Below are 14,161 nucleotides of genomic sequence, written 5' to 3'. Positions count from 1 at the left end.
CGTGTCACTAATAGAGATGGTCAATGAGGTGGAAATAATTCTGCATTGATGCTGATTTATGCAAATGTATGCACTCCCTTTGCTGATGAAATCAAATAATTTGATATGTTATTAAAATTTGGTTTGGTGACTACAAATTAAAGGGTAACTGAGACGGATGAAAAGTAAAGTTTTATACATACCTGGGTCTTCCTCCAGCCCCCTTCAGGCTAATCAGTCCCTCGCTGTCCTCCACCACCCGGATCTTCTGCTATGAGTCCTGGTAATTTAGCCAGTCAGCGCTGTCCAGCCGCATGCCGCTCCCACAGCCAGGAACATTCTGCACCTGCGCAATAGTGCTGCACAGGTGTAGTATGCTCCTGGCGGCGGAGTGTGTGCATGCGCACTACGCCTGACTGGCTCAAGTACCTGGACTCATAGCAGAAGATCCAGGTGGTGGAGGAGGACAACGAGGGACTGATTATCCTGAAGGCGGCTGGAGGAAGCACCAGGTATGTATAAAACTTTAATTTAATCTGTCTCAGGTTTACTTTGTTACACAGTAGTACTATACTCTACATTTGCACTCCCCACAGAGCTGCAGGGAATCCACTGAGAATGTTGTGCACATTGAACACAGAGGTGTTGTCTGTTTACAATCTCCTTCTTCCCCTGCAGAGTACCTGCACATCATTCTTACATGTACCCACACTTACATTGCCTAGGGCCTGATAGATGTTCTTTGTTCCGGTTTGTACCTTTTACAAGTACTCTTACCAAGGACTAGTTTTAGTCTAAAAGGAATAAATATAGTAGTATACATATCCTTCTCACTTCAGTTGTCTTGTAAAATTCCTAAGCGTTGGTAGTTAAGAGACGAATTTCATGTTACATACTTTTAATCAACAAAATTGTAATATGCAAATTAGAGGAGTCTGAGTCGGTGGAATCCTAAACTGAGGAGTCGGAGTCGGTGGATTTTTGGACCGACTCCACAGCCCTGCTTGTGATCCTTGGGCAGCCCCAAGGGTTTGATTAAACGTTCATGTTTGGAAGGCCATCCTTGCAATCTGTCAACTTTACTGCCTCTACTATGCTGCTTCCGTGCTGGTTATTTCCTTTTACAGACTCTGGTAATGTCATTGTATGGTCTCTGCGCCAATATTAAGGCTTATGGTAACCATTCATTGTACAACTTATTTTTTTCCTGATTAAACATTGGATATCTCCAATCCATCGTCAATTAAAAAGATAGTGTTAAATACTTTCCATCAATATCAAGGGCTAAAATCCATCAAAGGATAGCTCTATATAAAGGTGCCCATTAACGGTACAATTTCTCCTTCAGATTCAATTAACACGCTTTGAACAATCAAAACGAATCAGAAGGCAGTTATTGTTGAATGTTCCTATTAACCCCCTTGGCGGTATGAAAAATACCGCCAGGGGGCAGCGCAGCAGTTTTTTTTTTTTTTTTTAAATCATGTAGCGAGCCGAGGGCTCGCTACATGATAGCCGCTGCTCAGCGGCATCGCCCCAGCCCCGCCGATCGCCTCCGGCGATAGGCGATCAGGAAATCCCGTTCAAAGAACGGGATTTCCTGGAGGGCTTCCCCCGTCGCCATGGCGACGGGGCGGAATGACATCACCGACGTCGGGACGTCATTGGGAGACCCGATCCACCCCTTGGCGCTGCCTGGCACTGATTGGCCAGGCAGCGCAGGGGTCTGGGGGGGGGGGCGCTGCACCGGATAGCGGCGATCGGGCGCACGGCGGCGGCGATCGGGGTGCTGGCAAAAAAAAATAAATTATGTAAATCGGCCCAGCAGGGCCTGAGCGGCACCCTCCGGCGGCTTACCCCGTGTCACACACGGGGTTACCGCTAAGGAGGTTAACGGAACAATTGAACCCATTAGCAGCCAAATCAAATAAAACTTTATTTAGCTGAAGGGCTGATTTATTTATTTATTTATTTTGCGCCACTGAGGAAGTATGCCCCCCCTCCATCCTGGCAGGCTAGGGATACCACCCACTCTGCATACTGAAGCAGCAAGGTATGCAGAGTGGGCGGCAGGGAGCTTTTAGTTACATAGTTATTTTGGTTGAAAAAAGACATACGTCCATTGAGTTCAACCAGTATAAAGTACACCAGCCTGCTCCCTCACATTGATCCAGAGGAAGGCGGAAAAAACCCTTACAAGGCATGGTCCAATTAGCCCCTAAAGGGAAAAATTCCTTCCCGACTCCAGATGGCAATCAGATAAAATCCCTGGATCAACATCATTAGGCATTACCTAGTAATTGTAGCCATGGATGTCTTTCAACGCAAGGAAAGCATCTAAGCCCCCTTTAAATGCAGGTATAGAGTTTGCCATAACGACTTCCTGTGGCAATGCATTCCACATCTTAATCACTCTTACTGTAAAGAACCCTTTCCTAAATGAATGGAAAAAACGTTTTTCCTCCATGCGCAGATCATGTCCTCTAGTCCTTTGAGAAGGCCTAGGGACAAAAAGCTCATCCGCCAAGCTATTATATTGCCCTCTGATGTATTTATACATGTTAATTAGATCCCCTCTAAGGCGTCTAGAGAAAAGACTAAATAAACCCAGTTTATCTAACCTTTCTTGGTAAGTGAGACCTTCCATCCCACGTATCAATTTTGTTGCTCGTCTCTGCACCTGCTCTAAAACTGCAATATCTTTTTTGTAATGTGGTGCCCAGAACTGAATTGCATATTCCAGACAATTACCTGTCTGAACGTCTGAATCGGCTTCTTCTCTCTTCCACTGCAGTGGTGATGTAACCCCGACATGTCTTCTCCGTTTCGATCACGTGATATGACCTGGTCCAGGAGACCATGTCGGCATTATAGCGCCACTGGGTGATGGAAGAGTCTCTTCCATTACCCCTCTTCCACCACTGGGTGGTGCTGTAATGCTGACATGGTCTTCTGGATCCCCATCTCGTGATATCATATGATCGGGACCCAGAAGACCTGCTGGAAGTTCAGAGCTGGGGATGGAGGAAGAGAAGAAGCTGCCCAGAACAGGTAGCTATAACTGCTCCCTGCCACCCACTCATTTAGCTGCACTAGGCAGGCAAACAAGATTTGTTGGCCGAGGTTTACATTGCACAGCAGTCTTCAAATGAAACATTTTGTTTGAAGCTACTAATGGGTTAAGAAGGTTTTACATTCTGATTCGATCATAAAATCCAACTTTTGGATCTATACATTTTTCCTTTTCCAATCAACCAAAGAATCGTTTGACGTCGATTTGCACAACTCACAAGGCAGTTTTCTATATAATTCGATCACAAAAATTGAATCTCAAGATCGAATCTGAAGAAAAATTGTACCATTAATGGGCACCTTAAGATTGATCACTTTACGAATATTTACACAAACTACTGTAGGTTGTTTTTTTTTGTTTGTTTGTTTGTTTGTTTTTTGTTTCAAAGAGTTTTTTATTGAGTAAATAAGTTATTTATATAAACATGCACTAAGTAGTAGAACGCCCTGATGGGACCATTCCATTGGTATCATAAAACAAGAACAAGAATACATAACAACAAAAAGCAACAGGGTATGAGGATACATTTATAGTGCATGACCTCCATATGGTGAGAGACTTTTTTACTTCCATCAGGCAATTGTATGAAATGTTGTATTGTTAATGCAGGAAATGGACTCCACTAAAAAGGGTAAGCTAATATTATACAGGTCATTGACCTTGAGTCTTGGGCCTCAGCCAAGGCTGCCAAGTTTTTGTAACTATCTCCATTGTGTCATTGACTATGGACAGAAGTCACTCAGAAATGAGAATATCTGATATTTTGCTTTGTTTTGTCTAATGATAAAGTAGGGTGTAGCCAGTGTCAGGCAATATGTAATCTGACTGCCTTGGCAATGTGCTGAGCCAAGCGATGCTGGGGGAACCTCCCTCCCCAGGGCTTGTCCCCTAATAGTAGCATAGCTGGATCAGGAGGTAAAGACTTTTCAACAAGGGTATTTATAGGTGAAGAAACCTCAGCTCAAAACTGTAGACTTGAAACGAAAAAAGCACATGGAGACCGGGAGACCGATCTGGCATAATATCACTAGGTCACCAGAATATTTAGTACAGAAGTGTATACTATACTCACTCACAAAGGTGGGTTGCTGTGTGAGGCAACCATTTGTTAGTGCATGTGGAGAAGTACTGTCTCCACTCGGCCTTGATTGGTGTAGTGGTGGTCGCTGCTCCGGAGAAAAAGAGATTCTTGTGCCAGGAGGAAATCCCAGCATGAATCTCCCATAAGCTAGGGGTATACACGAAGTACAGTGTTCTCCCCAGCAATTTTTTCAGCCTGGTGGCATGAAAAGGTAGCTGGGTGGAGAAATAAGCGCCCTTTTCCACTAGGAAAGCGAGATTGCAATCGCGCTGTGATCACGCAACCTACAATTTCCACTACCAGTGTTAGTGCTGTATAACTGCCGGAAACAGAGCACGATCGCCCGATGATTGCAGTTCTCAGAAAAAAGTATAATAGTAGGAAATGAGCACTGCGATTTGCAGGTTATCGCTGTTAACTACACAAACGCAGAATGCTCCAGACTACAGGAGCATGAGCGAGAGAGGTGCACAGATGAGACTTTGCATGCAACCAGCTGTAGTTGGGGATCATTTGGAGGGGACAGCAGCAGCCTGAAGGGCAGCAAAACCACAGAAAGGGACTAGATAAGACTGCTAGGGGCTGGAAGAAGTCCCAGCTAAGTAGATCTAATCTCTACCCCCAGTGCAAATGTCCTTTAAGGTATTATTATGAGACTGTCACTTTTATTGAACAATGATAAGTTGGCACTTTTTTGCTATTCTTGACTTTGCATGGATACACACTTCTCCCCATTAAGGCGCCACATTCCTTTAGTGACCTCTCTTTGAATTACTGAGAAGCGGTATACTGTAGTCCGTGTGCTACTTGTTTGTTTGCTGTTGCTGGAAGCTAATTACCTGGATGCCTTGTAAAGTTGAAAGAGTTAATTAGAGGCAGAGATGTCGTGAACGGTTCCCGAACCGTTCGCCAGCGAACATCTCTGCATCACTGGGCCTTCTTCTACTTCCGGGTCACTATGACCCGGAGTAGTACGCCCGCACTGCCCGGCGGAGCGCGTCCTAGATCGCGCTCCTGTTGCCGGGCACTTTCTGCGCATGTGCGTGACGTCCTAAATGACTCTACACTCACGCGCAGAGAGTGCCCGGCAACAGGAGAGCGATCTAGGACGCGCTCCGCCGGGCAGCGCAGGCATACTACTCCGGGTCATAGCGACCCGGAAGTAGTAGAAGGTCCAGAGATGTTCAGGCCATCTCTAATTAGAGGTCCTCTGCAGTACGGGCGTGCTGGAGTGACTGAGCTGTCACTGTGTAACGTGCCGTGCACTCTGCCCGTGCTTTCTGTATGTGGAGCAAGGATGATCTCTCCTGCCTGGTGTGACGACTGCTGCTGGCTAGACGGACTTGTGAGGGGCGGGGAGCACACGCTTCCTCTCTGTTATTACTGGTTGGGGGAGGCACCAAGGAGTAAACATGCTGACTGGCTGATTGAAGGAAGGAAGGAAGGAAGGAAAAAGAGCCTTCAGCTACCCGGGACCTTACCGCACGCATGTAATAAAACGGCAGAATCGGGTCTCTGGTGGACAGATGCCTGGCTAATTATGCCACACGGGTGGCTGAATTTTACCTGGGCGGCTGCCAATCTTACCCGGGCGCGCCGCCCCGGGTAATATGCTCTGGGGAGAACACTGAAGTATAGACTGTTACTGGTGGCTGTTATTCAATTAGGCTTATATAGCTAACAAAGCTAAAACCTTATAGGTATCCTACCTTTAGGGTGTTTTGTTTCAGAAAAGACCAGATTTGTTGGTAAAATTCAATACATTTTATTGTAGGTGCACTTGATGACGCATTTTATGTCAAAAGCTGCTTCCTCAGGTCAGTATCGTAACTTGAAAGCAAGGATAGTAAGTCTTGGGCACTGTTAAAAACCTTTTTAATGGCACCCTAAACTTACTACCCTTTTTTTCAAGGCACGATACTGACCGAAGGAAGCGGCTTTTGCCGTGAAACGCGCTGTCCAGTGCACCTACAATAAAATACAATAAAAAGCTATATACGCCTAATTGAATAACGACCGCCTCCAGTAACAGTCTATACTCGGCCCAAAACTGCTTTACAGTTGGACAATACCACCATATGTGTGCAAAGGTGCCAACTCTCCCACAATGTCTAAAGCCTCATTTCCATGGACTGTTGAGCTGTGTTCTCGGCAAGCAGTTACCAGGCAGCAGCAAGCAGTTACCAGGCAGCAGTTAGCTGTTGAGAGTTTGAGAGGCATTTCACTGCCTATCAACAGTCCGTGGAAAAGAGGCCTAAAGCAAACAGGTTTTTTTAATTTTTTTTTTATTAATTGATCATAACATAGTTCAGAATGTGTTGGTAGTTTATTGACATTGCTTGATTGATTTAAAGTCATTAGATCGATTGTTAAATGGATCCTAATATCGATGAAATTACGATGGAAAATGTTGTGATTATTGTATGGTTCGTTTTAGGCAGCTGTCGGGTGGTTAGAGGCCTGTAAGTACTAGTCCAGTCCTAGTCAAATTCTTATCCAGCTGTGGTGACTCGCTGTGGTTCAGTTAAGCCCGGTTTGTGGTAGCAGCTATTTTTGCATACCGTAGGAATTCTGCATGCTATACAGCCTTACTATCACATAGGAAAACTGTGATTTTACAGGATCATTTTAGGTGTACTTAAAAAATATTTATGAAATATGATTTTGAATCATCATTTCAGTCATTGTTTTCTTTGTCATTATAGGTAAAAACTATACAGAGTTTTCTGCCCAATACAGAGAGTGAAACGGAACAGAGTTCAGGTTCGAAAAGCATGAATGGCTTTACAATTCTCCCAAATGCCATTAACTTGCCGATGTTCTCATCCGAGAATGGACCTGCAAAGTATGAAAAGTCTTTGGAAAACGTTATATCTAGCCCTGTGAAGCAACTAAAATCCTTTGACACAAGGGAATGTATCGATTGTATGCCCTTAATGCAGAGCAAAAGTCCACTCACAGATAGTCAAAAAGCTGATATAACAGAGGATGCTGTGAACTCCGTTTCACAAGATGAATTAACTGCTACAGCCAAAGAAGCACCAGATCCATATGTGATGAGTCTACAGAACCTCTTGAAGAAGTCACGTGAGTATATAGAAAGGGAACAAAGCAGGCGAAGCTTGAAGAATAGTTCAAAGGGAGGATCAATGGAAAGCCACTCAGACAAGGAAAATGATGTCATTAAAATAAGTGACTCTTTAAAAGAGAAAGCTAGGATTGCAAGCAGGAGCAGAAGCTGCAGCCCATTAATGGTTGACAAGCCATCCCTCAATAAATCAAATACTTTGCTACAGGCTGCCTCCAATCAAAGTAATAATTCAACCGCACATTTTTTGCCAACCTTCTCAAAAGTGGACACTTTTCTGAGACCAGAAACCTCATCAGGAGCTGATACTGAGTCAGATGAAGAACTAAAAAGAGCATGTATGCTTGAATTGGACAGTAGCATTGTCAAAAGCCTCACTGGTTCCTATTCCAAACTGCCCAGCCCGGAGCCAAGTTTAAGTCCTAAAATGCACAGAAGGCGACCCAGACCTTTATCAGCAGGAAATATTGTTATCAATCATCCTGTGAATGCTTATGACTTAAGTCCTAAAGATAAAGGTAAAATACAGGAGTCGGCGCATCCTGAAAAACCAGAGGAAACCTCACCTTTCTACCTTGTCCCAAACTTAGAGGGTCCTAGTGCCTCAATTTCTTCTATGAAAAGACATTCCTTTAGCGAAAATGTTGAGTTACGTCCCAGTTTAAGTAGGCCATCAAGAAGTACCCTTTTAGGCTGTAAGGTGAATCAGAACAATGGAATTGTTAATACAAGAACTGACACAGATAACCCCCATACTCCACCATGCAGAGCAGAGAACACACCATTTCAGCATACTGATACCGCAAGCACAGATGTGGACAGTGCCCATAAGCCATATTTTCATTTGGAAGTGAAGCGTAATTCACCGGCAGAGCTTAATAAATCATATGATGTAGAAACTCCATCTCCTATTTTAATGCAGAGCCAGAGCACAAATCAAGTCACAGACACCCCCAATGTTTCCACCACAAGGGAGCAGCTCATGAGTAGTCAGTTTGATATTCAGGTGAAGCGTCGTCTTGAGCTTGACTTGGAAAGTACACAGAGAGAGACCTCACCACCCTCTGTGGAAGAGAAACCGTGGCTTCATGAGAGAAGTCGCAGTGCCTCCTTGCATATCCCAAAACGGGAACCCTCGCCAAACAGTACTTTTGGTAAGAAAATTGATTTGGTCAGGTTGTTCTTTTTTTATTAACATACCTAACTGATAAGTGTGTGTCTTTTTTGATAAAAATATGTATAATGAATAAAAGCCCGTACCTTTACTGAATGATCAGTAACTGTCTTTTATATGCAGCTATTATACATACAAGATACTGGCTCTCTATTAGCCAATTGGATTTCTCTTGCATACACATGGAAGATGGAACTCGGCCAAGTCGGCTGTTTGGGGACTTCTCGGCCAAGGATCCAGTGCGTGTCCCTGAGCTCATTTAAAGATCTGGCTTGCAGGCTCTGTAAAGGACAGTGACCCCCAAGCACATGGCTTCACTTCTTACCAAATATTTGATCCAAAAATAGACCAGAAGTCTTAAGCATTCTGATTGGTTACACTGAGTAACTGCTCCACGTCGGCACCTGCTGTGCTCTAGATTTGTTCCAATTCTGCTTTTGATGGTTTTAATCAATTTGCCTCACTATCTCTATCTGGATTATGTAGTGGGCACACTAGTTTGTATGGCCTATCCTTTTCCATATGAATACCTTCTGTCCTTTACATTAGTGCCCCCATATCAAATGTATTCAGATGGTCCAATAGTGGAATACGTGCTCAATTAGATTCATGTTGCACTAAAAAAAAACCTGTCACTATTGCCAAGCATATTAATGCAGTGCTATTTGTCTCTGTTCCCAGGAAACATTTTTCTCTTTCTATATAAGTGCAATTCAGCTACAAAATAGAATTTTTATTTTTTTTTATTTTTACTTTTATACCCCTTTTTTTGGGAGGATTTGGGAAAAGCCAGCCCTAGGATCACCTTAAAGCGGATCCGAGATGAAAAACTAACTATAACAAGTAACTTGTCTATATATCTTACCTAAAGTTTAGATAGTTTACACAGCAAATCTAGCTGCAAACAGCTTCAACAGTTTATGATTATTTATTCCTGTGATACAATGACAGCAGCCATGTTTTGTTTGTCACATTACACACAGGCAAGCTGATAGCATCTCCAGCCCTCAGCTTGTGACAAATTCAGTCCCCTCTCCTCCCCTCTGCCTCTGAAATCTCTGGCTAGTAACCTACTGCCCAGACTGAGTTCCCATAAGCCATTGCTACAGTGCCATAGCACTCTGAAAAAGCTGTGGGCGAGGCTTGTTTAGTTTATAGGGAATTCGAGTATTAAAACAAAACAAAAGTATTTTGCTTGAGGAATGCCCTATAAACTATATGTAGGGAACACAATTATGCAATGAGTAAAAGTTTATCTCGGATTCACTTTAAGGCCTCCTTCAGACAGACTACTGAAGTCCGTGCCTGCCAAGCAGTTTAGTGGCACGTCTGACGACCGCCAGTGCAATTAAGATGGAGCTAAATGGCAGCAATTGTAACACCACATGTGATAAGGTGCTGGGCCCTGCCTTAACGAGTTTATAATCTAGAGAATAGAGCGCTAAAAAAAAACTAGGTAAGGTGACGCAACTGAAGCTGAGGAGATGGCAAGCCTAATGGGAGGTTGCTTGCATGAGTAAAAAATAGCATACAGTGTATTATATGCTTGCTTGATTAGTTTTAAGGATAAACTTGAAAGTGTCTAAACTCCCAACAACTTATTTAGTGTGGAAGAGCAGGTAAAGCCTGTGTAAAATCTTAAAGCGGTATAAAACGCTGACGTAATATTCAATAAAAACATGTTTTCCTACTTTTTATATCCCATACAGTTATAATATTTGCTTTTGTGCATAAGTATTATTCATTTAGAAATTACAAGTTCCCAAAGTACAATTTGTTTTTGTTTTTTTTTGCTCTGCGAGCTGACATTGCATTTTATTAATAACTGGAGTATTCATATTTTAATGTACCCAGAAATGCTTTCTGAGTATCTGTCTGTGTTCTGGAGTGTCTGAATTGCCAGAGAATGTTTACATTCCTCACTTGATACAATTAAGTAAACACAAGATAATGATATCTCCAGTCCAGCTTTCCCTGCAGGGAGCTTGAATGTCCTGTGATTAACTAGTTGAATGCTGTTCTAGTAAAAAAAAAAATGGTGATAGTATATAATATGCTGTAAATAATCTTTTAGAGCAAAGAAGAAATGTTGGGTTTCATACCACTTTAAATATCAAGATGGAAGTAGGTGACTAGAATGGATGATAGAAGATTCAGCATTGGATGATATCTGGAAAGTGTTAAGAAGATAGCTCCTGACTGCTTGGATAGTGAGACTTAGTACTCTAGTCTGAACATGATTCTTTACGTTATAGGTAGCTAATGCAAATCTTGGCAAAAAGGGTGATTTCTCTGAGGAGGGGGAGGAGAGGTGAATAGCATAATAGCTGAGAATGGATTGGAGAGAAGCCAGTGTGGTAGATATGAGAGGAAGATGCTGCACTAGTCAAGATGGGAAATAACCAAGGCATGGGCAAATATTTTAGGAGCATCTTCTGAGAGGGGAAAGGATGGATCTGTGCTGTGTTTTGAGATGGAAGTGACAGAATGAGGTGATGTGAGCCTTGAATAAGAGCTCAGTATGACTCTGAGGCGTTGGGCTTGGTGAATTGCAGTAATTAGGGTGTTCACTAGTAAAGTTATAACTGGTCATAGAACAGAAAGAGACAGCAGGAAATGCATCTTAAAATTTCCTTGTTTACCACATATGTCTGTTTTTCTTTTTGTTTTCCACTTTTTATTTCTCGTGTAGGTGCCTAGTTATAAAGGTGATAAAACTGATCTCCACAAAAATGCTGTAATTTTTGCTGCAATAGCAGCACTGTTCGGAAAATCAGTTTGACATTATTATTATTTGCAGCTTAATGATTGCCACCTTTTGTAAGAGTTTGCCTTTATCCCTTGATTACCACTTTTGATGACAATAAGTGACTTGCATAGTTTTACAAAAGTCATCCGATTGCTGCTTTATGACGTGCCAAATGTGTTCATTGGAGCAATATAGTGATTAAAGGGGTCTGAAAGTCAGCATTTCTACTTAGCTCTAAAAGATTCCTCACATCTTTAAAGCTACTATCCCAGAAAAAAATTCTAGCAGAACGTCACTGAAATGGTTAAACAAAGTACTTTGTCCTGCTATTCAGCTTCAAATTCGCATCCAAACTGGAGATAACACTATCTTTTTTTGTTGTTGTTGTGTTTTGTTTTTTTTTTTGTTTTTTTTTTTGTGTACATTCCAGTGTTGATACATGTGTGTTTAACAAACACTCTCTGAGAAACTGCCTCTGCTTCAGGCACACACAGTGTTCAGAATAGCTCATCAGATGATTTTAATATAATAAAAAGCAGTTATAATAGAAAAATAATTGCAATGCCAGCTTTCAGGGCAAGAAAAACTACACTTTGGAAACTTGTAATTTGTAAACAGACAATATTACTTGTGCACAAAAGCAAATATGATAACTGTATGAGTAATAAAAAGTAGGAAAACACCTTTTTATTGAATGTTGTGTCAGAGTTTCAGACCACTTTAACAAGGTGTTATTTTTCCAAACACCAATTTACCACTTTTGCATCGGGTTACCCATCTGAAAAGTTTTGTTCGAATTTAGGACACTGGTTTGGAACCTGAACACCTACATGCACAGCAGGACAGGGTGGGTTTCATTTACCTCTGATACTTACTCTTTCCAGCTCGGAAGGAGGAAGTAACAGAATTAAATGAAACTCACCCCATCCTGCTAATTTTCATCAGCGCTGAAATTGTGCTGAATGCGGATGTTCAGGTTCCGAACTACCATGTCCTGAATTCGAACAACACTACTGAAAAGTAGGGATCAGCAGATCATTGCTGCTCTCCATTGTCCTGTCCTCGGAAGAGATCTAAGGCCCGGTTCACATTAGTGGTAAAAAGCGGTCTGTTCCCGGATCGGAAGGGAACGGCTGGGAACGGATTCAGTTTTGACCTATGGCCGTTCACATCCGTCTGTTCAAACAAGACCGCAAGTTTCCTCCCTGCAGTTATTTTCCGGGCCGCTGAGCCCAGTCGAATGGAAGCTGAAGCGCTGCATTGGGGGCAATGAGAAAAACTGAACATTTCTTCACACTAGTGAAGAAACGGAACAATCTAATTCGAAAAATCCACTTTGGGGTTCTGGGGGGAATTAGAGAAAACTGAAACAGTGGAACGGGAACTCAGGGGCAGCGGAAAGCAAATGGATCCAATTGAGTGGTGATCAGATCCATTTTCATGGATCCACTTGCCACTCTAACACAAGTGTGAACCAAGCCTAAAGCTGATTGCAGCCTTGTAGCTGAAGCCTCAATTGATTTTGCAGGCTGTATAGTTGTCTAACACAGGTCTCCATCTGAAATGGACTCCCAGCTAGAAAGTTGGCTCAGAGTTGCTCGGTGGACATCAATGCCAGAGTTGCTTCAATTGCAGGTCTAAAAAAATGTGTGAGGCTCAGTGATCATCAGTTCAAGCCTAGTGATCTAATGCAATCCGAGGTTTCATTCAAGTAGAAAGCGATTTGGATTGCTGCTTTAAGGTAATTACAGTTGATGATCATAGCACTGATCACACTGTAAAAAAACCAAAAGCATTTCTAGCTAAAATACTAGTATAATAACACACGAGGAGAAAATACATTTAAGAGATAAGCAATTGTATCTATCTTCCTCCTAAAAATGACTTTTTAAAATATCCAACAGTTTTATTTTTAAGTCTACTTTTTAAGTTTTTACTGTTTCATTGACACATGCATTGCAGTATGCCACAGCTAAAATTCATGAATTATTGATACTTTTTATCTCTTTCCTGCTCTCTGAAGCCATTTTCTGCCAGGAAAATGTTTTATGGCTGCAATTCCTTATCAGGGAGGGTCTGACCCAGTCCTGATGCAGGCAGAAACTGTCACTTGCATACCTGATTTTTAGCTCTTTCAGGCAGAGAAAGGAAAAAAAGGAACACAGCATAGTTATTTGTGTGCTTGGCGCTTTACATACGTGTCTATCTCATTATGTCACATGTCACCTCGTGTGTCCTTTAAAAATCTAGTTGCAGCGTGTGGCAGGAATAAATCCCTTTGATCAGATTTGAATCAGAGATGGATGGTCTTCTGCCAATGTATGGCCACCTATATTTTCCTGTTTTACCATTGTGCAATAATTATATCATCAGAAACCTAATAGAATATTGAATAGAACACATTTCTTTAGAACAATTTTTTTTTTCTTTTAAGTAAACCTAAACTCTTACACAGGAGACAAGGAAAGCACAGCAAAATCCACTGTGTGTTTACAGAGAACAGCCTGTCTATTTATCTTTCATCTGAAAGTAACCAGCAAGTGTAAATTAAGGCTGTTAGTTCTGTCTGACCTGTGCCGACTGTACCAAGGTTCTGTGCTAATATGTTACCACAGGAGGTTAACCCTTTCTGTGCTCCCAGGAAACCAGGAAGTAAACACTGCTGGATCTCTGTTGGAGTTCTATAAGCTGTAACAACTAAATATTTTTCTTTAAAGGTGGTTATGCTGTTGCTTATAATTTAGAGAGAGTTCGGAGTTTAGGTTCACTTTAATGCTTATCGCTGTACAAAGCCATGAGCCCTTCAGTCATCTAATTTAACAAATGAAAATTGTGTTTTTACAACTTGCACATTAGAGATTTAAATGAGACAAGTTCCCAAAAGATGTTCTCTGCTAGTATTGTAATCAGTGTGCTTTATCAGGAGCACCTGATTATATCTGAACTTGGCATTACTTAAAGGGGAACTGAAGAGAGAGGTGTATAGAGGCTGTCATGTTTATTTCCTTTTAGACAAT

At 42.0% G+C, this 14,161-nt stretch overlaps 1 protein-coding gene across 1 annotated transcript in view; it reads left to right on the top strand.

Annotated features, from left to right (window-relative positions):
* CCP110 (centriolar coiled-coil protein 110) overlaps positions 1–14,161 on the top strand; it is a 108,393-nt gene that overhangs the window by 59,758 nt on the left and 34,474 nt on the right. The window contains exon 4 of the mRNA XM_068244744.1: positions 6,839–8,375. Within this exon, the coding sequence (XP_068100845.1) occupies positions 6,839–8,375 (1,537 nt within the window). The remainder of the gene's footprint in view (positions 1–6,838; positions 8,376–14,161) is intronic.

The sequence above is a fragment of the Hyperolius riggenbachi genome, chromosome 7 (assembly GCF_040937935.1).
Source record: "Hyperolius riggenbachi isolate aHypRig1 chromosome 7, aHypRig1.pri, whole genome shotgun sequence".
In the NCBI taxonomy this organism is placed as follows: Eukaryota; Metazoa; Chordata; class Amphibia; order Anura; family Hyperoliidae; genus Hyperolius; species Hyperolius riggenbachi.
The sequence above is the reverse complement of the archived record's forward strand: the minus strand, read 5'-3'. Positions and strand labels throughout refer to the sequence as shown.